General features: G+C 33.8%; 2 protein-coding genes across 2 annotated transcripts; one reads left to right on the forward strand and one right to left on the reverse strand.

Moving 5' to 3' along the window:
- Positions 1–3,564: 3,564 nt before the first annotated feature.
- On the forward strand, positions 3,565–7,662 carry LOC136820878 (serine-rich adhesin for platelets-like). Its single transcript, XM_067077116.1, has 2 exons — positions 3,565–6,559; positions 7,517–7,662. The coding sequence occupies exons 1-2, from the start codon at positions 3,565–3,567 to the stop codon at positions 7,660–7,662; spliced, it is 3,141 nt and encodes a 1,046-aa protein (XP_066933217.1).
- An 877-nt stretch (positions 7,663–8,539) lies between these two features.
- On the reverse strand, positions 8,540–23,597 carry LOC136820879 (vesicular glutamate transporter 3-like). Its single transcript, XM_067077117.1, has 10 exons — positions 23,225–23,597; positions 21,847–21,880; positions 21,251–21,450; positions 20,542–20,629; positions 20,167–20,253; positions 19,757–19,890; positions 18,280–18,405; positions 17,247–17,262; positions 11,467–11,705; positions 8,540–11,075 (listed from the first exon to the last, which is right to left on the reverse strand). The coding sequence occupies exons 1-10, from the start codon at positions 23,501–23,503 to the stop codon at positions 10,875–10,877; spliced, it is 1,404 nt and encodes a 467-aa protein (XP_066933218.1). The 5' UTR covers positions 23,504–23,597; the 3' UTR covers positions 8,540–10,874.
- Between the last annotated feature and the right edge of the window lie 1,262 nt (positions 23,598–24,859).

Consider the following 24,859-nt stretch of genomic DNA (forward strand, 5'->3'; position numbering starts at 1 on the left):
TATATTTTGGAATAAGAATCCATTCAATTATTATTGATTATTGATTAAAATATTATTGTACAAAGTTTTTATGTGAAAGAAATCAAAATTGACTACAGAAAAAACTGATTTTGTCCTGTTTTATCTTTGCAATTCAGCCAGAAAAAATAGGCATGAAATCATGTTAATGTTAAATTGATACAATAAAAAAGATCATTTTCTAACCAACCACATTCAGCCAAATTGCAGCTTTTTTATTTCTTTAACATGAAGTTACAGATCACATTTATGAGCAGGGAAGGGTTATAAGGTTTGCAAAGAACGATTTTCGCTAAATTTCTGTACACATTTTTCTGAAAACCTTCGAGAAGGAAATCTTTTTTAATTTTCATGATTTTGGTACCTTTCAGAATGTTTTGTATCAATCACAACCACCTCCAAAATAACCAGTGAGTTCTAAAGAACCAATCAAAATAAACTTCCCTTCTCTTTGATCGTATCATCACTAAAACAGCGTTGTAGCCAATCAGAGCTTTTCCTGTCACCCAAACAACAAATTAAAAAACACTTCCTTTCTTTTCAACTTGAATTATATTACGTATCATTTCCCACGCTATCATCTAATGTTTCTGTTTTTAAACTTAAGCTTTAAAACAGGATCCAAGTCAAATCCGTCTTTCAATTGCTCCAGTGTCAATTGAATACCTTAATAATATTCTAGTGACTACGATTGTTCAGAAGTATACAGTACTACAAATAAAAGGATATATATCGTAATACCCTTTTTGATTCCTGGATATTACTGGGTATACAATTTATACTTCCCCTTTTTTAAGGGTCTGTAAAAGATTTCCTTTCTACCAAAACGTCACTGATTCTACTTTGAGTTTTGTTATTGTTAGAAATGCCTTAGAAATAAAGACTCCTTACACAAAGAAAGAAAGTTGTCACAATGGATAGGATTTTATTAGACATTGTTTGGTTAAAAACAGAGAAATACCAGACCAATCGCAGTCAAGGTCATACACATTATATATTCTTCCTTCATTCATGCAAGACAAAGTCCAGGTACCCGGGGGTAGTAGGGTTGCAAGCTGACGGGGGAGGGGGTGGGTTACCGCCCGACTTTCGACCCTCGGACCCTTACCGGGACTAAAAAGGAGAAAACAAAGGAAAATTTTGTGAATTTTACGACCCTTACCGGTGTAACCGTAAATCTTTACTCCCCGGAAAAAATCACTCCCTCAGTTATAATTTCCCGGGAAAAAATGACCCCTGGAGTAATAATTACCTGAGAAATTATTACTCCCCCGTGGAAAAGATTACTCCCCTTCAAATTGCAAATTTATTTGCTCTTATTAGGGGGGAGTGTTATTTTCCCAGTAAATTATGACTCCCTGGTGAATTCCGGCTATTGCATATTCGAATTAAACATTCGATTTGGACATTCCAATCAATGAAGTCACTTGCTAAGTAGAGACGTTTTAAAAATGTATGCATACTGTAATCCATAAACTTTATTTTTGTGGTTGCTGTAAAAGAAAACCTAGCCATAAAATCATCTACAAGTTAAAGTGACCCGTTGTTACCCCCACCCATCCCGTTGAACTGTACCCCTGGTGACGCCAAGAACATTTTCATCCGTTCGGGCAAAAATGAAAGAATGCTATCCCCACTGTAGCGATTTTTTATCTTCTTTTTCCTTTTGAAATATTCTACTCTAAGGACCCGAATAATAGAGGGGTTCAAATATAAAAGGGGGAGGGGGTCCGAAATTTCTGTAAAATATAATAGACGAGGGGGAGGGATTGAATAAACGGGGGGGGTTCGAAATCAGTATAGTCAAGAAAGATGCCTTTTTATTAGAATTTTTATAGGGCCAAGAAAAAGCTCTACGAACAAGAATTTTTTGAATTAAATTTCAAGAATTATTTCAAAATAATGAAAACAGTGTTGCAGTGTCAAGATGTAGCCAGGTTTTTAAAATATCTCTCGATTTTCTAACCCAAGCAAATCGCACTCAAGAAAAAAGTTTAAATTCAATTTAAATGTCAAAATAACAGTAAAAATTTCCATATTGTTTTTGTTATTTATTCATGATAAACAGGAAAAAAATGTTGATCGTGATCTATGCCAGTTTTTTGGTATACTATCAGGGGAGTAAAAATTTCCCGAAGGGAGTCATTATTTTCGCGTAAATTTATACTCCCGGAAGTAATAATTTCCTGGGAAAAGATTACTGGGAGTGATTATTTCCCAGTGAATAATGACTGGAGAGTATAAATTTTGGGGAGTAATATTTTACTGTGACACCGGGACAAATTTGACCAGTTTTGACCAAATTTCTATCTTTTCTGGGGGTAAAAAGTTGAAATTTTCCAATTTCTCCTACCCTTAGTGGGACTGAAGTTTGAATTTCTGATTTTTCCAACCCTTAGCGGGACTTTGTAGGTCCAAAAATTATGTAAAAATGTACTGGGAAAAGGAGTATTTTAATTCTTATTCCCCTTGTTCTAAATTCGAAATTCTTGTACCTAAGAGCAACATTAATGGAGATGAAAATCTAGGTTATCAGGACGAATTTAGCAACGTCTCATCAAAGGTGACCTCCACAATACTCCTGATATAGATTTGATTTCATAATAGGCTAAAATGCAATTAAAAAAGTAATTGCTTTAATTTTTTCTACTAATTGCAAAAAAATTAATTTTATTGCAAACAAACTTTTTATGTTTATTTCTAAGAGCCGAATTCCGTTTTAAGTTAAATCCTAATCTTTACAAGTCTGTTGTGTCTAAGCCTAGATAAGCGACTAAGTTACCGCTAAATCCTGAAGATCGTGGTAACACATTGTGATTTGTCGAAACTTGTGTATGGCATTTGTAAAGGTTTAAAACAGTTTTGTGTCTACTCCGAAATATTTTTTTTCTTTTTTTACTTTGCATGCTTTTTTCATAAGAACAAACTTTATAACGCCGTTGACAAATCAAATGTCCAATCTCAAAATTATTGCCTGAGAAGACTAAGAATTTTTATGTTTGCCTGAGCATAAATTTTGAGATTGACCCTGTTTCATGTTGTTGGGAGTATGGGAACATCCTCACTATGCAAAAATCTCAAATTCAAGGCTAACTACAGAGAAAAACTCTTAGCTTTGTCAAACACTAATTTTGTGATCGGCCCTTTTGATTTGTAAACGGCGATATCAACATAAGGCTTCGATAACCAAACAAAATATCAAGAATAAGTTAAGAACATTTTTAGGCTTAAAACCAAGTTAAGAACATCCGAAGGCTTCATAAATTTGGGTGTTCTTATATTTAAAATTAGCATTTATTTAAAACCTACTTTCATATCAGCGTTTAAAGGGCTTGTGCACAGTTATGTATTCTATTTTTAAGCTATATTGTTTAGTAACATTTCATCATATCATTTTTTCCCATTTCAGAAAAAGCACTTTTGACTACCCTGCCAACATTAGTGGAATCGAACAATGGTGTAACTCAGTCGACGATTCTTCTACATACAACGTCGTCTACATCAGAAAATCAATTGACTTCAAGTACAGATTCCCAGATTCAAGAAATGGCAATATCTACAAGTAATCTTCCATCAGTAATTTCATCAAAAACATTGGTAATCAAATCTTCAAAAGTAGATCTTATTACTGCAACCAAAAGCTTTCATGTAGAAAAATCGTCTGCAAAAAGACAAACATCTCTGGTTAAATCATCTCAATCGACAGAAAAAACTGATCCTATTTCTACAACCGAAAATTTCAAAGTTGAAACACCTTCTGTAATTATCAAAACTTCGTTAAAGTCATCTCAATCGACGGTAAAAGCAGATCCTATAATTGCAACCAGAAGTTTAAAAGTTGAAAAATCTTCTGCAAATATTCAAATGTTATCGAAAACATCTCTGGTTAAACCATCTCAATTCACAGAAAAAGCAGACCCTGTTGCTACAACCGTAGGTTTGAAAGTTGAACCATCATCTGCAACAAGACAAACATTCCTGGACAAATCAGCTCAATTGACAGAAAAAGCAGATCCTATTATTGCAACCAAAAGTTTAAAAGTTGAAAAATCTTCTGCAAGTATTCAAACGTTATCAAAAACATCTCTGGTTAAACCATCTCAATTCACAGAAAAAGCAGATCCTATTGCTACAACCGAAGGTTTGAAAGTTGAACCTTCGTCTGTATCAAGTCAAACATTCCTGGACAAATCATCTCAATCGACAGAAAAAGTAGACCCTATAATCACAACCAGAAGTTTAAAAATTGAAACATTTTCAGGAAATTTTCAAACTCTGTCAAAAACATTCCTGGACAAATCATCTGAATCCACAGAAAAAGCAGATCCTATAACTACAACAAAAAGTTTAAGAGTTGAAAAATCTTCTGCAAATATTCAAATGTTATCGAAAACATCTCTGGTTAAACCATCTCAATTCACAGAAAAAGCAGACCCTGTTGCTACAACCGTAGGTTTGAAAGTTGAACCATCATCTGCAACAAGACAAACATTCCTGGACAAATCAGCTCAATTGACAGAAAAAGCAGATCCTATTATTGCAACCAAAAGTTTAAAAGTTGAAAAATCTTCTGCAAGTATTCAAACGTTATCAAAAACATCTCTGGTTAAACCATCTCAATTCACAGAAAAAGCAGATCCTATTGCTACAACCGAAGGTTTGAAAGTTGAACCTTCGTCTGTATCAAGTCAAACATTCCTGGAAAAATCATCTCAATCGACAGAAAAAGTAGACCCTATAATCACAACCAGAAGTTTAAAAATTGAAACATTTTCAGGAAATTTTCAAACTCTGTCAAAAACATTCCTGGACAAATCATCTGAATCCACAGAAAAAGCAGATCCTATAACTACAACAAAAAGTTTAAGAGTTCAAACATTTTCCGCTGCTACATGGTCAATCTTATCAGTGACCGAACTGGTAAAAACACCAACAGTATTGTTACCAGAGCAGCAATCCTTTACAGAAAAAACATCTCAAATCACACAACCTACAACTACAGCTTTCGTTGAATCAAAATCTACCATAACAACACCGATTGTAATTTCATCTGCTGAACCCAAAGTGGAAATGAAGATCTCTTCTCAAATCGTAAAATCAATACCAATCAAATTCATAGAATCTGGATTTTCTACTGGAATTTTGGAAACAGAAACTTCTACAGAGCCAATTGCAATTATACATTCTAAGCCCACCACGATAACATCTTCTGGAACTGAATCTTTTAGAACTATACAACTAGAATCTACAAAATCTGCAGCTTTGGAAACAAAATTTGCAACACAATCAACTGTAATTACACATTCTCAATCCACTAAAAAGGCATCTTCTATAAACATTGAATCTGAATCAGTTATTATAACTTCTATAAAGGCACCTTTGATTGAAGTTATACCCTTTCATTTCACAGCGACGACATCTCTTCAAGTCACGGACGTATCTTTTAAACAGCTAAAATATACAAAAAGTTTCTTTGAAAGCGTGCTCGCTTCTACACCATCGATTGCTATTTCGCCGTCGCAGTCTATCACGACAAAATCTAATCGAAACATTATTGGTACATCCATTATAATGATAAGATCGACATTTCAAACAAACACATATGAAGAAAAGTCTATAGACAAATCAACGAGAATTTTGCCATCTCAATCCAATATGAAGAAATCCTCTGTGATAATGGAATCCGAATCAGAAACTATATCTTTGGGAACCATCGCTGTCCCATCAAAACTGACAGACCACCATACACCATTGCAAGCAACTCCATCAAATAATGTCTTCTCAATAACATCATCAGAGCATATTCAATCGCTGGACTCACCAACCATTACATTAATCCAATCGTCATTATTGGAATCGTCAACCCAAACATTAATGAAATTGGAACAAACACCAACGATCAAAGAAACAACACCGCTCTCAACATACATCAGAGAAGCAGCTCGACAAACTGCGATAACATCGACTCAATCATCTCATCTTAAACAAAAAACAAGTTCAAAAATAGACAACGCAAATCAATCCACATACACCACACCAGACACTGAAATGGTAACACATAAAACAGTACACCCAGATCCTTCAAAATCAATAACAAATTCAGTGGTACATCACTCAACATCAACACAATCAATACAGCCAACTACCTCGATTACTATAAATAACATAAAATCCCCGATACAAAGTTCAAATCCATCAACAACGAAAATTACCGAACAACCAGCATCGTCTGCAATTACCACACCAACAATAGCACCATCGACGACCTCGATAAATACAGAACCGAAATCCACAAAAACCATTACCAAGATCCCTTCTTCGTCACAGTCACAAGTTGCTAACCCATCAGAACCATCCTCTAAAATAACAGAACTTAAACAAAAGATCACGATCTCAGCTAAGGTTTCAACTTCATCAGTCACATCACCAACACTTAAACCTCCAACAATCAAACCGTCCACTAGCTTTGCTCATCCGAATCTTTCGCCATCAACAAGTGTAATTACCAATAATGTTGGTGGCAAGATTGAAAACAATAAAGGTAAGTCTTTTTGAATACTTCAGATACAAGGTTGACAGCCTAAAGAATTTCCGAGAAATGCCCGAAAGATTGTTTTTCTTAAGAGTTAAGAGAAGTATGTGATGCGAATAGATCTCGAAATTCCGCTGCGTTTTGGCAAGTATTAATTATTGTTAGATTTTACATGTATCAATTGTCTGGCCACTAAGCTCAACAAAGCTCTTTCCGAGGAAATAGTTGTTGTTTAATCAATTTTTAACAAAATCTCCCAAAAAAAGCGTCACAGTGAAATAAATATGAGTTTCATCCTATTTTATTTTAAAAAATGAAACCGAGATAAAGAAATCAAAGAAAGATTCAAAATAAACAATTTCTGACCTTCAATTTTGATGACAATCTAAATCCCAAACCCATATTGTATTTGAATCAAGCTTGAAATAAACACGATGAAAGTTAAAATAATTCCAAATGTTAAAATAATTCCCATACCATGACCTCAAGTTCCAATAAGTAATAGTTATCGGACAGTTGCAAGTACAATATGAGAAATATTTTACGAGTTCCGAGATTTTTCCGTACAATATTTTCCGAGCCTTTAGGCAAGGAAAATATACGGAAAATCCGGAACGAGTGAAATATTTCCATATTGTACGAGCAAATGTCTGATGTAACTGGTTTATCGGTGACCCAAAAAATGCACTTTTTGTCTTGGAGGACACTTTTGTAGCAAAGTGACGTTAGATTGCTTCTACCGCTACAATGCAACAACATCTTTTCGTCAATTTATATTTTTACATGTAAAATACAAGATATATTGTACTCTTCTTAACCAATCAGATTGCAGATATTTTTTGGATCACCGATAAGGCCGAAATACATAAAAATTCTTATTTTTTCACATTTTATGAAAATCAACATAATAGTACAGATACAAAAGAACATATATAAAACATACTAAACTGTTCTTTTGTCGTTTAGGAAACGACACAAGGCTAAAGAGTACTCACATTATCGCAATCATATTTGGAGGAATCGGGCTAGTCATCATGACCATCATTATCGTCATTGTGTTGTTAAAGAAGTCACAGGCTAAATACAAAATGTCTTCAGAGGTTGCCACATGATGACCAAATAATCTTATATGATTTTAATTCTCTTTTTTATTTCTAAAGTAAAAGAAAAGTAGTAGTAGGTTAGTAACCCAGCCGAAACGTTGTTTCAACGTTCATCCAACGTTATGAAAACGTTAGGGACGTAAGATGGATGCCAAAACAACTTTGTGTGCCTGTTAGGGATAGAGTATCTGATCGAGCTGAGCTTAAGTATTTTTAAATGATATTATTCCGAACCACTTTAAGACTCTGAATAGACTCGATACACTCTTTTTTATAAGAACCAGTAAATTTTTGATGAAACTCGGCCGTTTTTATTCTTTCACACTTTGAGCCTAAATATGTTCTTATCCTGTTCTTATTTCTAGGGCAATATTAAGGTATTTTGGGTTTAGTACTCTATTTTTACTAGGGTTAATCCTTAATTTGTCCTAAGTTCAGCCATTCCAGGCTCAGCACTGTTCTTAAAATTAATCTTTGGAATTCTGAAGCTCATTGTTCTTATAGAATTATTCCTACGCAAAAAAAGAGTGAATATGGCATTTATTAAGACAAAAAATGATTTATACAACTAAACAATAACTTAACACGAAGATTCTACCAGTTATTCACGCATTGGAGTATGCAGCTCATCATCACAGCTAGAGTATTCATATTTCCAGATTTCGATTATTATTTGACGCTGTGTAAGAAATCAAAAGTGAGCAATTATCTTAAGAACTTACCCAAAAAGCTAACCTCGAGGTAATTCCCTGTTTTTATTGTAATTTATTGTTTTGTCCTTTTTTTCAACGTCTTTCTAACATCTATATATAACGTTAGATGAACGTGGAAGCAACGTACCGTGGGCAATATGGGCTAGGGTGTAATTTATGTTAAAAATGAGAAATTTGTATATTTTATGTTTATTTATTTGAATTATATAGTTCAAAATATTTATTTCCCCAATTTAATTAATTCTCTAGATTTACCTAAATATTGTTTGGTTTCCAAAAAATAACTGAAAATTGTACATAAACAATGATAGCCTTTTCTATGGACACTGAAAACGAAAATAAAAAAATATTCTCTTCGTTAGTCGAAATTAAAATTTTTTTCTATTCCCTACAAATTCTAAAAATACTATCATTGATGATATCCTCATTAATACAACTATCAACCCTTAGCGGCGCAAGGAGACTGGTAACTAAAATAAAAAGGAAATTTTTCATGACGACGGTATTGAAAATACAAGCGTAGGAGTGCTCTCGTGAAAAGTGTAAGATACCCTTTAGACGATGCTAACATCTACAAAAGATAACTGAAAAAGGGAATAATTCAGGAGGCGGGATAAATTTGAAAATGATGGTTAGCGCAGGGCGGAGTAAAAAGTGGCGGAGGTGTTTACAGTGTTCCAAACTCTACCAACACTTTTTTCCCCGTAAAACGCCCTCACGCCCTGAGTCTTGTATTTTCCCGTGATTACTGACCCTCTAATGGACGATAGCCTCCCCTAGATACCCTTGCATTGAGTTTTTACTTGGCCACATATTAAGTGTAATTCTGTCGATAAATTAGCCCATTATTTATTTGTACAAGGTCGTTTCTCGTCACACCCCAAAAAAATATATAATAGCCCCTCATTTAAATTTAATAGTATAATTTTACTACAAAAATGAATATACCACTTATAAATATAGTCAATTAATTTTACAAACTAAATTATTAATAGCTTAGTTCAATCCAATTATTTGAAAAATACGTCCCCATATTCTATAATACACGAAAAATATATACGACTTGTCAATAAATATAACACTAATTTAAAAATCTATAGAATGGTGCATTAATTTAAGTGTGTTTTATAATTTCGAAACTAAAAATCCTCGATATATATGTATGTATTCATCATTCTTGTTTCCATAAACAGAGAATTTATGAAAATAGAAATCACCAAAAATATTCAACAACAATTGTTATCTATAGCAGCAAGATGAAGAAATTTCCACCCAAAACACTAACGCTCTGAAGGTCGGGAAAATTTCTGTAAGGTTAGAATTACGAGATTTTACAAAGGTTTACCCGCAAGGGTAGTGGGTAGATATCTTGTTGAAATTAGGGATCAATGCGTGTATGTACGGAAATTAAAACAATATGGTCTTCATCCACTACAAAAACTGCCAATAAATACTTATCTAAGTGCAGTTGATGTGAGCAAAATAAAAATTTAAAAATAAAATAAATCTCATCTAAATAATTCTATGACCCCGAACAGAAAAAATTTAAAAAAATGCAAATATTTAGGCCATCAAGGACGCTAGGGAGAAAACACCTATAAGCAGTTTCCTTTGTTGTACTTTATCAAGGTAAAAACTGATAAGATCGTCACCGCCTAACTTAAATCGCCTAACGAAAAGCGTGTTAAGGTCGGTCTCCACTTGCACGCACTGCGATCGCACCTTTTGGCCTCAACCCTTTTGGTTCGGAAAAAGATTACGTCGTAAAAATGCAGCGCGCGCTCGAAAAAAATGTTGAATACATTTCAAATTTCTTCAACCGTTACGTCAGATCGCACCATTGTTTAATTTTTCTTTTGACCAATAGCGTGGAAGCTTTGCTCGAAAAAAGTGCGATTGAGACCGGCCTTTGTGGTTGGCTTTAGCCAAAATAAAAATAGAAAATGAATAGAAAAGATTACATCAACCATACATAACAATGACAAGTTTGCATAATGACTCATACTAGTAATCCGGGGTTTTGCTTTGTTTTTGGTAGACTGACAAATGAAAAATTAACTCTGGCGATATCTAGATTCTATGCTGACAAACTCTTAGCAAATGCAAAGCATTGATTAGCGTAAATATGTACTTGAAGCGGCGAACCGAACTTTTCGAACGGCGAACTGTAATTTTTCTCGTGCCTTGGATCGGTGAAATTCGCCGTTCTCCGGGCCTAATAAGACCCCTGAGTACGGCTCATACTATGTCAAAGCACAGAGCTAAGACTTAATAGAATTCAAAATAATTTAGTTAGAAAAGCAGAGCAGAAAAAAGGTCATGCACTCGGCCAAACCAAATAAAAAAGCAAATATTTATTCATCCTCAACCAAACAACTTTTGAGCAGCAGTTTATAGCCCCTCGCCAATACCATTTTCCACTCAATGAGTGACTCAGCATCTTAAGTGTCGACGAAAAGAAAGGACAGAAAACCAACCAAATAACAGAAATCCATTCACAAACCAGATTTACTCATCCTCCTCGTCAACGCCACTCTTGTTAGCCAGCAATTCATGACCCTCTTCACCATCATCATTGGTATGGTTGAAGTATTGATTGCCATCAGCCCATTCTTGTTTCTCACCAGACGCAAAGATACAGTAAAACAATAAACCAAATAAGTAGATTGAAGCAGCAATGAAGAAAACAACTCGCCATTCTTCTTGTGTCTGAAATGTACGAAAACACAATACGAGTTTTATTTACTTATTTCTTTTAAGAAATAGGGAATAACGAGGGCCGTGTTGAATAAATAGTTCGATTTCCCACTGTCTTTCGGTTGAAACTATCAAGGCAAGGTATCGACGCCACATCTAATACAGAGGGACTCGGATTAAAAAAGCATTTAAAATGATATTCTCTTGACAGGGACAGAGAACTAGCTCAATTTATAGAAGTATCTATAAATCATGAAATCTCGATAAAGCGCAAGTTCAAAGTACCTTCAAGTAGATACGGACGTAAACACTTTGCTTAAAAGCGCCAGTGAAAATTATGCTATTATGCTAATAACTCCTGTTCTGATAAAAATTGTTTTCATACAAAAAAGCGTGTACAAACCTCATGTGGAGTAATCAACCCGACGACCAATGGACTTATAATACCAGGTAGCGTTGCAAAACAATTACTAATACCAAACAAAATGGAGGCATAACGTGGGGCGATATCCAAGTGATTGATTGGAAAACCCGTCCCTGCAAAACCACCTAATCCAACAGCTAAGGTCAATCCAATGATTGCCAAGTCCTTATTCTTGGTGTAACCAACGATAACCATAAATAAAGCCTGTGAGAAGAAACCTGTGTGTGGAAAAATAGAAAAGGAAGTTAAAAGTCATAAGAATTAGACCGAGGCTTGGTTTTTCTTATTATTTGCGATTTTCAAGCTTAACCCTTCGAGCATCTTCCTATTTTTTTACGAGGGGAAGTACGAGGGGAAGCTTCCTGGGGGAGGGGGGCTCCCCTGAACATCTCAATATTGACAAGTGCTTATGAACTTGAAATTTAAAATACATTTTATGTGGAGTTCCTTGCAAAATTTGAGCAAAAACAATTTAAATTAAAAGAAGTTAGAGGGGGTTCTACTTTGAGCATTCAAAAAAATGATGACATCATCAATGATGTCAAAGATGCCAATTAATATTTTCGCACACTTGCAAAGTTTCAAGTCAATCGGAGAAATATTTCAAAACTTATCAAAAGTTTTCGTGTTATTCAGGATAGATTCAGCCTCAGACTGAGGCTGGGAAGACTGAGAAGGGTTAAATATTCTTCAATATTCTTGATGTGTTTACTCTGTTCACTTATTGACTTAAAACGTTTTTTTCCTTGACTTTAAAGATATCTAAAGGCCGTTTTCTATTCGGCGGAAAACGCAAAGTGCTTTCCGCCTACATTGGTTCATCTGCGCATGTTTGATCTATAAGCAAGGCGGAATTTGAAGTTTTCTTGGCGGAAAATAAAAAGTTGAGAAAATCCAACTTTTTTTCTTTTCCGCTATCAAAATGTCTCAAATTGAACACAAATCGAACATTTCAAATCGAATGTTTTTATTTTCAACCAATCAAATCGCGACAAGAATTAAAATACATTGTCAGCAAAAAACATAAACAAAGGCTCACTTATGACTCTTTTGCTCAGAATGAAAATGAAAATCTTCAATTTCACTGTAAAATTATTGTTTTTTAAAGAACCTTCATTCAAAATTAAAATAAAACATAACACATTTTTCTTTAACGATATTTCGACCTCTTACGTGTCTTTTTCAATTAGATGTTTTTCTCCACAAAAAAGAGACGTGAATTGAATTTGGAGATGTCAAGAACAGTCAAACTTTAATTAAAAATTTCAATGGATTTTGTTTGGAATTATGATATCTCAGATATCTTTATTTTTTTAACTTTAGAATTCTAATTTTAGATTCTAATCTAATCACTGGATAATGAAAAAACGTATTGTGCTAAATAATACTATATTTCATCCTATCTATATATTTTTGAGCTACCGTATACACCTTCTGGTTAATTCAACAATCTCACAGTTCTTATTCAAACAAAGAATTCGAAGTTCAAAATCAATATTAGTTCCAAAGAAACATACTTCTCGTAGAGCATCACACTCTTGAATGGCGAATAATCCACACAGAAAACGTAAAAAAATCTAAAAATGATGCAGAATTGGGAATGTTGGTTGAAACTTTGATCAAATAGCTACAATTTAATCCTCATACTTATTGGCTTAGATAAACTGGAAAAATCTGGATTGGTAAGAAAAAAACTACAAAAAAATAATCAAGACTCTACCAGAAGAAAATGTTCAGGACAATCTTAACTCTTGTAATCTTTTTTATCATCATCAAACTCGCCCATCAATCTATGCGGCCTGGTAATGAACACATGCTCTTTGTAGGCTTATTCCAAGAGTGCGTTCCTACGGACCACCAAACATTTCCTACGGACCACTCGTTACAAACATCTTACACAAACGCTAGTATATGTAGAACCGCAATAGACAAGGCTTACAATAGGAGACAAAGCTATTGGAAGCATGTCCTTAAAACTTCGAAGTTTGATCTCAAAGATACTATCAACCCCAACGATATGGAGTTCCAGAACTATATTTTCTGTACATATTCCGAAGCTGTCGAACTTGGAGTTCAATTAAAACTAAACCAAAGTTTTTACGTATCAGATAAGGTGCAGGGAATTCCACATTGGAATAAGAATCGTCTCCGTGATTGGCAACAAATGTCCAAGATAATCCACATCTTGGTTTATGCATCTAAAGAGGTTTCGCATTTCTTGGAGTATTTCTTATACAGTGAAGAGTATGTTGTTAGTTTCTTGAATATGGATTTCGATGTCACTTCATCTCTGGTTGATCACAATCTTGCTTCTTACAGCAATGTCTTACAATCAAATGCTGAAGATTTATTGCACAAACTCGTCACATCTAAGGTTGCCAATATTGGTATTATTCATTTGGATGAAAAGGACCGGACAACAATTTATGATGTAGCTATTGAACATTTTTATAAAAAGTTAACGTCAAAGTACCAAGAATTGAAGCTTTGCCATACACTATATAAAATCGATTCTTCAAACGCTACAGCCCTTAAGAGTCTTGTAAAAGAAGTCAACCGAAACACCCAGCTTAAGATTTTTATAGTTATTGGAGATTCACAAAGTCAAAATACGCTATTCAGATTATATGCTAAAAACTACACCGAAGGTACAAAAAGAACTTGGATTTCTTACGATTTCGACTATAACACAGAATGGTATGACTTCAAGTATTGGAATTTGTACTCATATTATTTGCCATCTCTCAGATATGTTGGATGGTCGTCACCTTTACCAGAGCTGGACCTTAACCTAGCCCAAACATTCTTGGCGAAGTACTGTTATGATTCATACCAAACTGAAGTTTCACGAATCATGGCTATAATAGAATTTCGAAAAAACATGGGCGTCTTGTCCTTTTTTACGTTTAAAGATTTCAAGCACGCAAACATTGGGAAATTTAAATATTTCACAAACGGTCAAAGAAAATTAGCTGATATCCTAAACGGCTTAAAAAGCAGGAGAAGAGAATTTCTACTTCGTGCTTACGACCTATCACAAAACAAACTAGGCTATCCTGGAGCTAACAAATGTCCCTTGTCTACCTGTGCGACAGGTTATGAGCCATTCTTCGGCAAAATCAACCAATCACAACATTGGATTACCAGGTATGGACACAGTTGTCGGAAATGTTTTTTAAATTATTACAATGATAAACCAGCATCAAATCAAAGCTGCCAGAGTTGTCCAGAAATGATGGTATCATCAAAGGATCGAAGCCATTGTTACAGCCCTTACTATAAAGAGTATATCAAAGTTCATCAATTACTACCAATACTAACCGTATCTGTTTGCAGTATAGGCTTCCTGGTGTCATTCTTTACTATTACAGTTCTTTCAGCGAACAGAAATTCACTGTTCGCCAAAGCAATTAATACGTATAATTGCCTGTTGCATTTAGCAGTGACTGGCTTACAATTTGTGTTCATCCCTCTGCTTTTCATTGGCGAGCCATCTTTATTGAAATGTCAACTCCGACCAATATCTATTTTTCTACTATCTACATGTCCAGCGATCATCATTTTAGTCAAATCACACAAGATATTGGCTGCATTCAGAGCTAAAACGGTGGTAACGCATTCGGATAAAAAGAAATCAAATATTATTCAATCATCGATGGTTATTGCGTTTCTGGTCATAGACACTAGTGTCCTTCTATGGTCATTGCTGGTCCGATTGCCAGAGATAACGAAAACCGTCAGTCACTCTATTTATGAAATCTCCTTAGATTGTAACACTGGGTTTCATATCAATGCACAAATCCTGCTAATCATTATTCAACATCTATTTTCAGCGGTCCAAGCTTACAGAGGACGAAATTTGCCAGGACCTTTCAATGAAGCGATGTCAATCGCATATTCAACGCTAACAGTTACTTTCACCTACATTACTATATTCCCATTATACTTTCTTCAGAGTGATAAAAATATCACACGTGCAATACAAATGCTCATACTGGCCGTTGCGCAGACACTGCTTTTGACCATTTTTTATGGACCAAAAGTTTATACTTTGTTGTGCCAGCAACATAAAAACACAAAAGCGTATTTTAGAGATCAAATGTGGAAAAGATCACAAGCGAAAGTCAATTTACAGATCAGTATATCAACCACTCATTCACCCCATTGAAGGAATATAACCCTCCAGCCAGTAAGAAAAACTCCCTGTTGAGAAGGTCCAATGCTTTATGATTTTTTTTTAATTCCAATTGATAATTTAATTATAATGCAAACCCCCTGGTAATGTTAGGATGAAGACCTTCTAAATATTTGCGAGTATTGACAATAGCAATAGAATTCCGCTACATTTCAAAATATTTAAAGAGTGCAAACGTTGTACTTCTCAAACAAGGAGATTTTTCCATGACAATAATCAAATTCCAAAAAAACAGGCTTAATGATATTTCAAAATTTAACTTTAAAACGATACAAAAAGATAAAGACAGTCTATAATTCGAGACTTTATAATTCGAATCTTTCTTTATTTAAAAGAAAAGCCCTTGTTCCTTGAAGAAATAATTAGAGAGAGGCAACCATATATGTGCTCCTGAATATTCGAAAAAAATTGAGTAATTATCAAAAATTCATGTTGTCGCAATTGTAATTTTTAGTTCTTTATTTCTCGAATTTAAAACAAAAAGAAACTTTGTTAAATCATAGTGTCCTCCAGGGTTTGTTCCCCCACCAAATTCTTGATTTTTTTAAATCTCCCCCTTCTTTTTTCCCCCCCCTATGACTTTTCAGTTTTTTAGTTTCGCCCCTCTTTTTTGCTTTCCCCCCCAGAAAATTCTGAAAATATCAGTTCCCCCCATATACCCGTATAAATTTCTCAAATGTCAACCTGGCACAAACGTAAAATTTTGCTGCAAAAGGAATACTAGACAAAATAGAACGAAAATTGGTTAATTTTTCAATCATGATCTAATCACATGATATCATGTGGACTGACCTTGGTTGCTGAGATAAAATTGAAGTGATTTCACACTTCCCCCCACCAAATTTAACAACTATCGATGTTTTCCCCCCTCTCCCCCCCTTTACTATTCAAATTTTCATTTCCCTCCCCCCCCCTCACTCATTCAAAATTGGAAAATTGGTTTGAGGGAGGACACTATGTTAAAGACACATCCGATTTTTAAATTTCTCAGTTTTGGAAAAAAAATGCTTTGACACTTTGTGATCTTGTTATCGTTTCGCTCCAAAAAGAAATATAGCCATTCTATTGGTTAGAAGTGACGTAAAAATTGAATTCAAAAGAATGGTTTCATTTTGTTTCGAAGTTCGTGAACGTCGTCTAATGACGAAAGATTAGTAAGAAGGATAATAAGGCCTACTTTAGACGGCCGACTTTCTCCCCTGCCTATTCTGATTCATGATATGCACCACTGGAGAGTCTTCTGAGAACTTTTAAAATTTTCCACCATATACGTCACTTAAACAATCATAGAAAGTGACGTATCGGGTGGAACAACACAGAAAAGTTGCATAATTTCGTGAAGTCATTGCAGTGGTGCATATCATGAATTGTTAGAGTAGGCAAAAGGAGGGCAAAAAGTTGGTAGTTAAAATCTTTGCTTGGAAAAGCTTGAAAGAAAACATTGCATTGACGTCAAAAGAGGGCAATGCATTGAATTTAGACAGCCAACCTAATGCCCACTTTAATCCACAATTAGAATAGGCAGGGCGAAAAAAGTGGGCTGTCTAAACTAGGGCTAACAAACCTATAGAATTGAACATCTTCGGACGCGGTAGTAGTGCTCATCTCTTTCTGCTCCTCAAGAAACAGCCAACCGACCAGCGCACTGGACCACAATCACCATAGCCAAGTAAGGTAATTGCAGCTAAAATCCAGCCTGAAAAGAACATATAGAAAATAGGCACGTATAAGCTACTGTAAGTTGGTCTAATGTCGACATACCTCCTCTAATTCCGACACTCATTTTTAGAGCTGGGATTAAAAGGAAGGTCGGAATCCCTGATTGAAACTTAATTTCTTTGCTTAGTGGTCAGAGGGAAAAAACCTTTTTCAATAAGTGATTCCAACCATCTCTCGAAAGGGAGTCAGTTGAGGGATGTCGACACTAGACCAACTTTACGGTATTCAAATTAATATTAGCTCATTATGATCTCATAATCGATGTATCGTTTTGAGAGCAAAGACCATACTCTTAGGTGCCAAATGAACGGGGTTGGAAAATTTTAGAGATTTTAATAAACGGGAGGGACCTAATTGCCGGGGGGTTGGAAATTGTACGTCTGGAAACCCAAAATAAGGTAAATATAGGCTAAAATAAGGTGCGTTTATTTGGCACCTAAGAGTAATAACGATGAAAGAAAAATTTGACCAGATCGATTCTAATAATGTATACCTCCGCCATTATATTTGTAACAATAAATTCGCTAAAACCTTGAATCGCTATAATTGCTAGTTTTCGAAGTTTAGCAAATCGTTAAACTCGAATTTGTTAAGAGTGATAAGTTTTTAAATTTGATCTATTTATTCCTGTTGGTTTTACCCCTCGGTTGTATTTAATCTTAATATTCCAGTAATTAACCTTTTTATTTTAACATACGATCAATTTTTTAAGTATTGTTTTTTCTTTTTTTTTATTACTAGGCTAGCTCAAAGGGCGTAAAGTTTTTCTACGCTGTTGAAACGACTGAAGAATAATTTTCTAAAACTGACAAAAATTGACGCATAAAAAACTTACATTTAACGATTTTGAACCTACAGGTGTAAGATTTAAATAGCACGCTTTCAGATAGGTTTGGAAGTTGTGTCCATAATGTGTACCATCCCCATTTTTCGGTCATGTGCAATAATGATTGGCCATACTGCAACGAGGTTATAAAGTCCCTTTCCCAAGGTATATTTTCAACCTTTATGTACAAGAAAAAAACAAAGTTGGAATAGCAACACCATTAATCAAACGTCATAATTAATACTTTTAACATTGACCGAAATTCAAAAATCCCACAATCCTTTTTCATCTTGATTCGTAATAGTGCAAGTTAAGATACTTTGTATTGTTCAATAAGTGTGATTGCTGCAAAAGCAATTATGCAAAGGATGATGGGATTAAAACTTAGAACAAACGTAATTTTTGATGTCTATTTTTGAACACTGCGGGTTAATCTATATGATAAACTTCAAGTGTTATGGGATCGTCGTTATAAAAAAAAGAGAAATGATAAATGCGTTTTATGCAGCTGAATCTGAAAAATTTGAATGTTGAAAATCTTGTAAGAAAGTAGGTTTGGTTAGTCAGTTTAGGTAGTATTTTACGATACTTTAATTCACTATAGCTCAAAAAAGGGGCTCCTGTCTGATAAACGCTAAAATGTTAATAACAGTGATGGAAGAGATCCAAGCTTTTCTTTAGACTTGGTCAATAATGATTGCCCATACTGGCATTATTCTTCCAAGGCTATTTTCAACCTTTATGTACAAGAAAAAAAACAAAGTTTGAATAGCACACCATTATGCAAACGTCATAATTAATACTTTTAACATTTGACCGAAATTCAATCCCACAATCCTTTTCATCTTGATTCGTAATGAGTGCAAGTTATTACTTTTGTATTGTCAATAAGTGTGATTGACTTGCAAAAGCAATTAATGCAAAGGATGATGGGATTAAAACTTAGACAAACAGTAATTTTTGATGTCTATTTTTAGAATCACTGCGGTATGCTATTATGATAATACTTCAAGTTTTATGGGATCGTCAGTTATCAAAAGAGAAATGATAAATGCTTTTATGTGGAAAATTTGAATGAATTGTAAAGAATTAGGGTAGTATTTAGGGTAGTATTTATACAAAATGTAATCCTGTATAAACGCTTTATAATAATGTGTGAAGATCAATCTTTAGACTTGTAATTTTTTAATATTTTCAACCTTGAAAAATGAAAGCGAATGGATGGCATTTTTGGAGAACAGGATTTTCAAATTCATCATTACAAAAAAATTGCAACAAGATTCTCTATTCAATCAGTAATCTGTAATCAAACAGTACATTGTGTGTGAAAAAAGTTTTTTTTCAAATTTTTCATCGTGAATAAATATCAAGTCTCAAAGTATGATAGGCCTTTCCTTTTTTATCAGTTGTGAAAACATATGTCATGATTTAATAAAGGTTTAGATTTAAACTTGTATTGTAACTCTCAAAACATCGGTAATTTGCCAAAAAGACTATAACGGCGAAAAAATAAACTTTCAAAAAGTTACCTGTTTTTCCGGTTTATCTTCCTTCAAAGAGTTTTGAATGTAATCTAATTCTTCTTTAGAGATTTTCGGATGATCACAAGGAGATTCTGTCACCAGTGCAAACCAAAAGAAACTCCAAATCACACCAAACAATCCTAAAGAAGCAATGAGATAAATAATAAATCAAATATTTGCTTCCATACTGGTGAAAGCAACGTAACGTATTATTAAAAATATCAGAAGTTTCGTTATTATTTTGTTTTCTATTCATTTTCCTATATCAATATTATTGTAGTATCATTGACAAACAACAACTAAGCACCTAGATTTTTAGAAATATAAAAAAACAACACCATATACATAGACGGCCTCAAATCCTTCTCATCGTCCAATATAAAATATTATTGCAGTAGTTATTTATACAAACCTACCAAAAGTATAAAAGACCCATGGCCATCCAAAGGAATTAGCAATAACACCTGATAGTGGCATTCCTAGTACTGTCCCAGCAAAGGGTCCTGTATATAATGAAAACGATTCGACAGTTAAAATGGACGTATTGAAACATTTAATTTACTTCAATCATTATGAATTTGATATTAAATGAGGCTATTCTAGACCAGCTCTTTATTATGTTATTCTTTGTTTCAGACGTGTTGTAAACTAAAAATGTTTGTTCAAATTTTAAACAGAACTCCACATTGGAGTATGTTGGACTATACTCACGCACAAGTTGACTTTAAAATTCTAAAAGCAATGTCAAAAACTTTGAAAAAAAAACAAAAATTAATTATCACAATTCAAACCTGAAAATGAGATTGTTGCAAGTTTACTTCTTTCTAAAGGTGGAGCCCATTTTCTCCAGATTGCATAAATGCTTGGGAATGTTACACCCTGAAAAGTCGATATTTCTAGTAATATTTAGCAATAGCAAACAATAGCAAAATATCTCTTCTGTAGCAACGAGCATAAAGAAAATAGATTTTTCATCTAATAATTATTTAAATGTCACATATATAAAAACAGATAAAAGGAAGTTCTTTTTAACAAAAGAGAAAGGAAATTTGAACGTTTTATAATGAAAGAGAAAAAAACCAATGAAATTGACATCCTTAAATAAGAAAAACGTTCGAAAATGTCTTACAAAGAGGGAAGACTGAATGAAATAGGGAAAAATTAAAATGTTTTTCTGCTAATTGGTGAACGATAAACCATATGTTCAACGTGAAAAATTGGATATCCAAATTATTCAGTCTCGCTTTAATGATATTCATTATTCATATTAATGAATATCATCAAGGTCGACTGAATAATTTTCGATATCTGATTTTTATTGTCGAATATCTGCTTAATATTGCATTCCAAAAGGGGTGAAATCTACAATAACCTAATAATAATACTCATTCACACAGAGGATTACGATCTCCTCTTAAACATTATTTACAGAATTAGAGAATCCAGAATAATAATTTTCATTCTAAAAATTCACTATGATAAGATAAAAAAATTGTTAACCTCGAATAATCCTTCCGCCATTCTTACGGCCACCAGTAAATAAACATTACATCTAGCTGCAGGTGGTGTAATCAATGTAAAAAGAGCCGTCATTAGGACACCACAACCAAACAAGTTTTTACCACCATATTTTGTAGCAAGCCAACCACCAGGTATTTGTGTGATAATATAACCATAGAAAAATGAACTAAGAACAAATCCTGAAAAAGAAAGACATATTAATGACCTTGATTTGATAGTTTGACTTATCTGGATTTTGTCCTTGTACTTCGTCTCATTTTACAATTATGCTTACACTTTTAATATCCCAATTTTTATTTATTTTTAGAACACTATAATAATTACTGATGATGATATTAGTATATCGAAACATGTTTAACAATAAAAATTAACATTGCTTTGGTCAAGTTCATTGCTATTGACTTGTTATAATGACCTTAGTAAGCATAATGATAACTTAAGCAATGAATATATGACTATTCACTTATTTGCAGAACCAAGTTGTTTTATTTAATGAAGATCTGTGCCTATCTTGAAACTCAGAGGCTGAATTAAAGAAAGTATGAGTAGCTTTAAAGAAATTACAATATCAATACCTTGAAGTTTTGGACTCCAGTCAAGTTCTGGACTCTGTAAAAAGAATTTCGAAGGGAAGTATAGAGAATTATAAACCATCTTTATTAATAAAAGAAGAATTTTTCTAAAACTGGATCAAGAAGTTACAACTCTTTCTCAAATCAGAGTTTAGAGCTCTGCTTAAGAAAAAGGAAAAATACAGCCCTGTAATCAGAAGGCTGAAATAACATTTTTTACTGATAGACCAGCGGCCGAGGCAGTGGATTGTGTCACTTCGTAGGGCACCCCTTAGATCAGGGCAAATTTTTGATATTATGCTCCTAATAGGGTGTAGAATTGACAAAAAAAATTTGCCCTTCGAATCTCCTGCAGTTTTCGAGTGAATCGATTTTTAGTTAATCGATAGAACTTATCAAGGGTCCCCCCTTTACTAACGGTTTTTTCGAAGTCTGAAAATCAAATATCTGAGAGAACCAACAGATTCAGCGTGAAAAGTAGATAAAGAAAATGGGGTTATTTGTTAAGTTTCGACCACCTGGTGCCGAGAAATGGCATTTTTAAGGCGATAAATCAACGTTTTTGGCGTTTTTCGATGACGTCAGCATTTTCCTAGGAGCATTTTCAGAAAAAATCATTCCCACAAAGCTGGATAGCCCTGAATTAGTAGTATCCAAAAATGGTATGGTTTGTTAACTTTCGATGTCTAGATCTCGAGATATTTTGGTTTAAATATTGAAAATTATCGATATTTTTTGCTGAGTCAGCAGTTTTTCAGCATATTTATCCACCTTAAAAATGAATTATCTCGAGATCTATACATTGAAAGTTGACAAACCATACCATTTTTGGATACTTCTAATTCAAGGCTATCCAGCTGTGGGAATGATTTTTTCTGAAAATGCTCCTAGGAAAATGCTGACGTCATCGAAAAACGCCAAAAACGTCGATTTATCGCCTTAAAAATGCCATTTCTCGGCACCAGGTGGTCGAAACTTAACAAATAACCCCATTTTCTTTATCTACTTTTCACGCTGAATCTGTTGGTTCTCTCAGATATTTGATTTTCAGACTTCGAAAAAACCGTTAGTAAAGGGGGGACCCTTGATAAGTTCTATCGATTAACTAAAAATCGATTCACTCGAAAACTGCAGGAGATTCGAAGGGCAAATTTTTTTTGTCAATTCTACACCCTATTAGGAGCATAATATCAAAAATTTGCCCTGATCTAAAGGGTGCCCTGCGAAAACCATTTTTAAGGCCCTTTTTGAATCTCGGACGCTGGTCTTAATTCAAACTTCAAGCATATGAAGGTTTTTCAAAATGAAATCACCCTACTAAATGCTGTTTTCTTAAAACAAGCTCGAGTTCCAAAACCCTGATAAAATTTTAAAAACTTACCACAGTATACTCAGTCCCATTTGCATATTTGGCTGTCCTATTAGATACCATTGCCACCATAGCTACACTAAGATTTACTCGCAATGCATAAACATTAACAAATCCAAAAAAAGCCATGATAGCGACCAGGTAACGTTTTGGTAGACATGCACAACAACAAAGGTCTGCTTTTCGACGATCATTATTGGCCTTGTGATTACTACTTGCATCATAAGAGTAAAGATCAGAATTTTCACCTTCCTCTTTCCCTTTCTCAACACGATCCATTTCAAAAGACATTTAGTTGTTCGATCAGAATTTGGGTGCTTCTGCAATCAAGTCATTTTTGTACTATTTTCAAAGTTTCTAACCTGGTTATTGACAAACAAAAACAAGATTATTGTATTGTTATTGTTAATTTAAATCCAAGATCTCACAATCTCAGATCTTTTAGTTACAAATATGGCTTTTAAGTAGGCTTTAGGTGACCCCTAAATTTACACTTATTTATATGTTGTATGAAGGAAAGTTCTAGAAAATGGTCAGGGAACAAGGGGTCAGGGAACAAGGGGTCAAATTTCTGACGTTTTTTAAATAGATTTCATAATATGAGACTACCTTATTACACGAACATTACTTGTCATTTTATTAACAGAAATTGAAAAATTTTGTGTTAATAAAAACCCATTAATTAAAACCAGCCGTGGTGTCCTTGAAAAGCAAATAAAATTTGTGTTAATTTTTGCGTGTTAATTTCAAGGCCGTTGAATACTTGCTTAGTAATATTCGTATAATAAAGTACTTTTTTAGGTACTATTTCAAAAACTGTCAAGAATTGTAAAGAATGGTAAACCTAGATAAATAGATAAAAATGGTCTGATGAAAAACAAGTAAAAGAAGAAGTAAAATGTTAAAATGTAGGCGAGGCCGCGTTTTAACTTCTAAAATTAATTTTAATTATAATAAAATATTGTAAAGTTCTTCTATGTTTCGATAACAAAGAAGTGAGAGTTAAAACACAATGAAAAAAATCCAAATTTGATGGGCATGTTTACAAGGTTTGATTGTCAAATGATGACAGTGATTTTATTGATTTTGCTCCATCTGAGAAATCAAATGTTTGGGAGACAGCGCACTTTACAGTTTTGACTCGTTGAAGCATGAAGGTAATAAAGATATAGATGGAGAGAAAACGTCTTGGTAATGACGTAAATAGTTGTTGAAATCTTTTATAAATCTATTCAAAGCGGCTTTTCTTTGATGTACCATCATTGGAAGCAAAAAACATCAATTTATAACTTCATTTGATTTTGAAAAACTTGAAGGATTTTGAAAATCCTTGTTAAAATGCGATTTCAGCTAATGTAAGACTAAAAGAGTAAATATTGATTTCATAAGGATACATTTTTAGGCTGGCATTTTGTTAACATTGAGAGTAGCATCACATTTCAAGTTTCAAGTTTCTTATCTGAAAATCTTCACGTCTAAGTGGGCAACGTTTTCATACTCTGAAAAAATGAAAAATGAAAAATTCTTTTTTAAATCTATTGATGGCTTTATGGGCAGCCTCTAGAAGTTTGGACTATTGTGCTTATCGTGTGAAGTTTTTTTATATTTTCCATGGCAAGGCTATTATATTTCAATATATTTGTTAAA

The sequence above is a fragment of the Clytia hemisphaerica genome, unplaced genomic scaffold, assembly GCF_902728285.1.
Source record: "Clytia hemisphaerica strain Z4C2 unplaced genomic scaffold, Clytia hemisphaerica genome assembly, whole genome shotgun sequence".
Taxonomy (NCBI): domain Eukaryota; kingdom Metazoa; phylum Cnidaria; class Hydrozoa; order Leptothecata; family Clytiidae; genus Clytia; species Clytia hemisphaerica.

Excerpts from the sequence above, each read along its gene's own strand:
- LOC136820878 (XM_067077116.1), top strand. The coding sequence starts at position 3,565 with ATGGCAATATCTACAAGTAATCTTCCATCAGTAATTTCATCAAAAACA. Across the intron at positions 6,560-7,516 it reads CAAGATTGAAAACAATAAAG|GAAACGACACAAGGCTAAAG; the intron begins GTAAGTCTTTTT and ends TTTGTCGTTTAG.
- LOC136820879 (XM_067077117.1), bottom strand. The coding sequence starts at position 23,503 with ATGTCTTTTGAAATGGATCGTGTTGAGAAAGGGAAAGAGGAAGGTGAA. Across the intron at positions 21,881-23,224 it reads ATGGGACTGAGTATACTGTG|AGTCCAGAACTTGACTGGAG; the intron begins GTAAGTTTTTAA and ends TTCTTTTTACAG. Across the intron at positions 18,406-19,756 it reads AAGATAAACCGGAAAAACAG|GTTGAAAATATACCTTGGGA; the intron begins GTAACTTTTTGA and ends TTGTACATAAAG.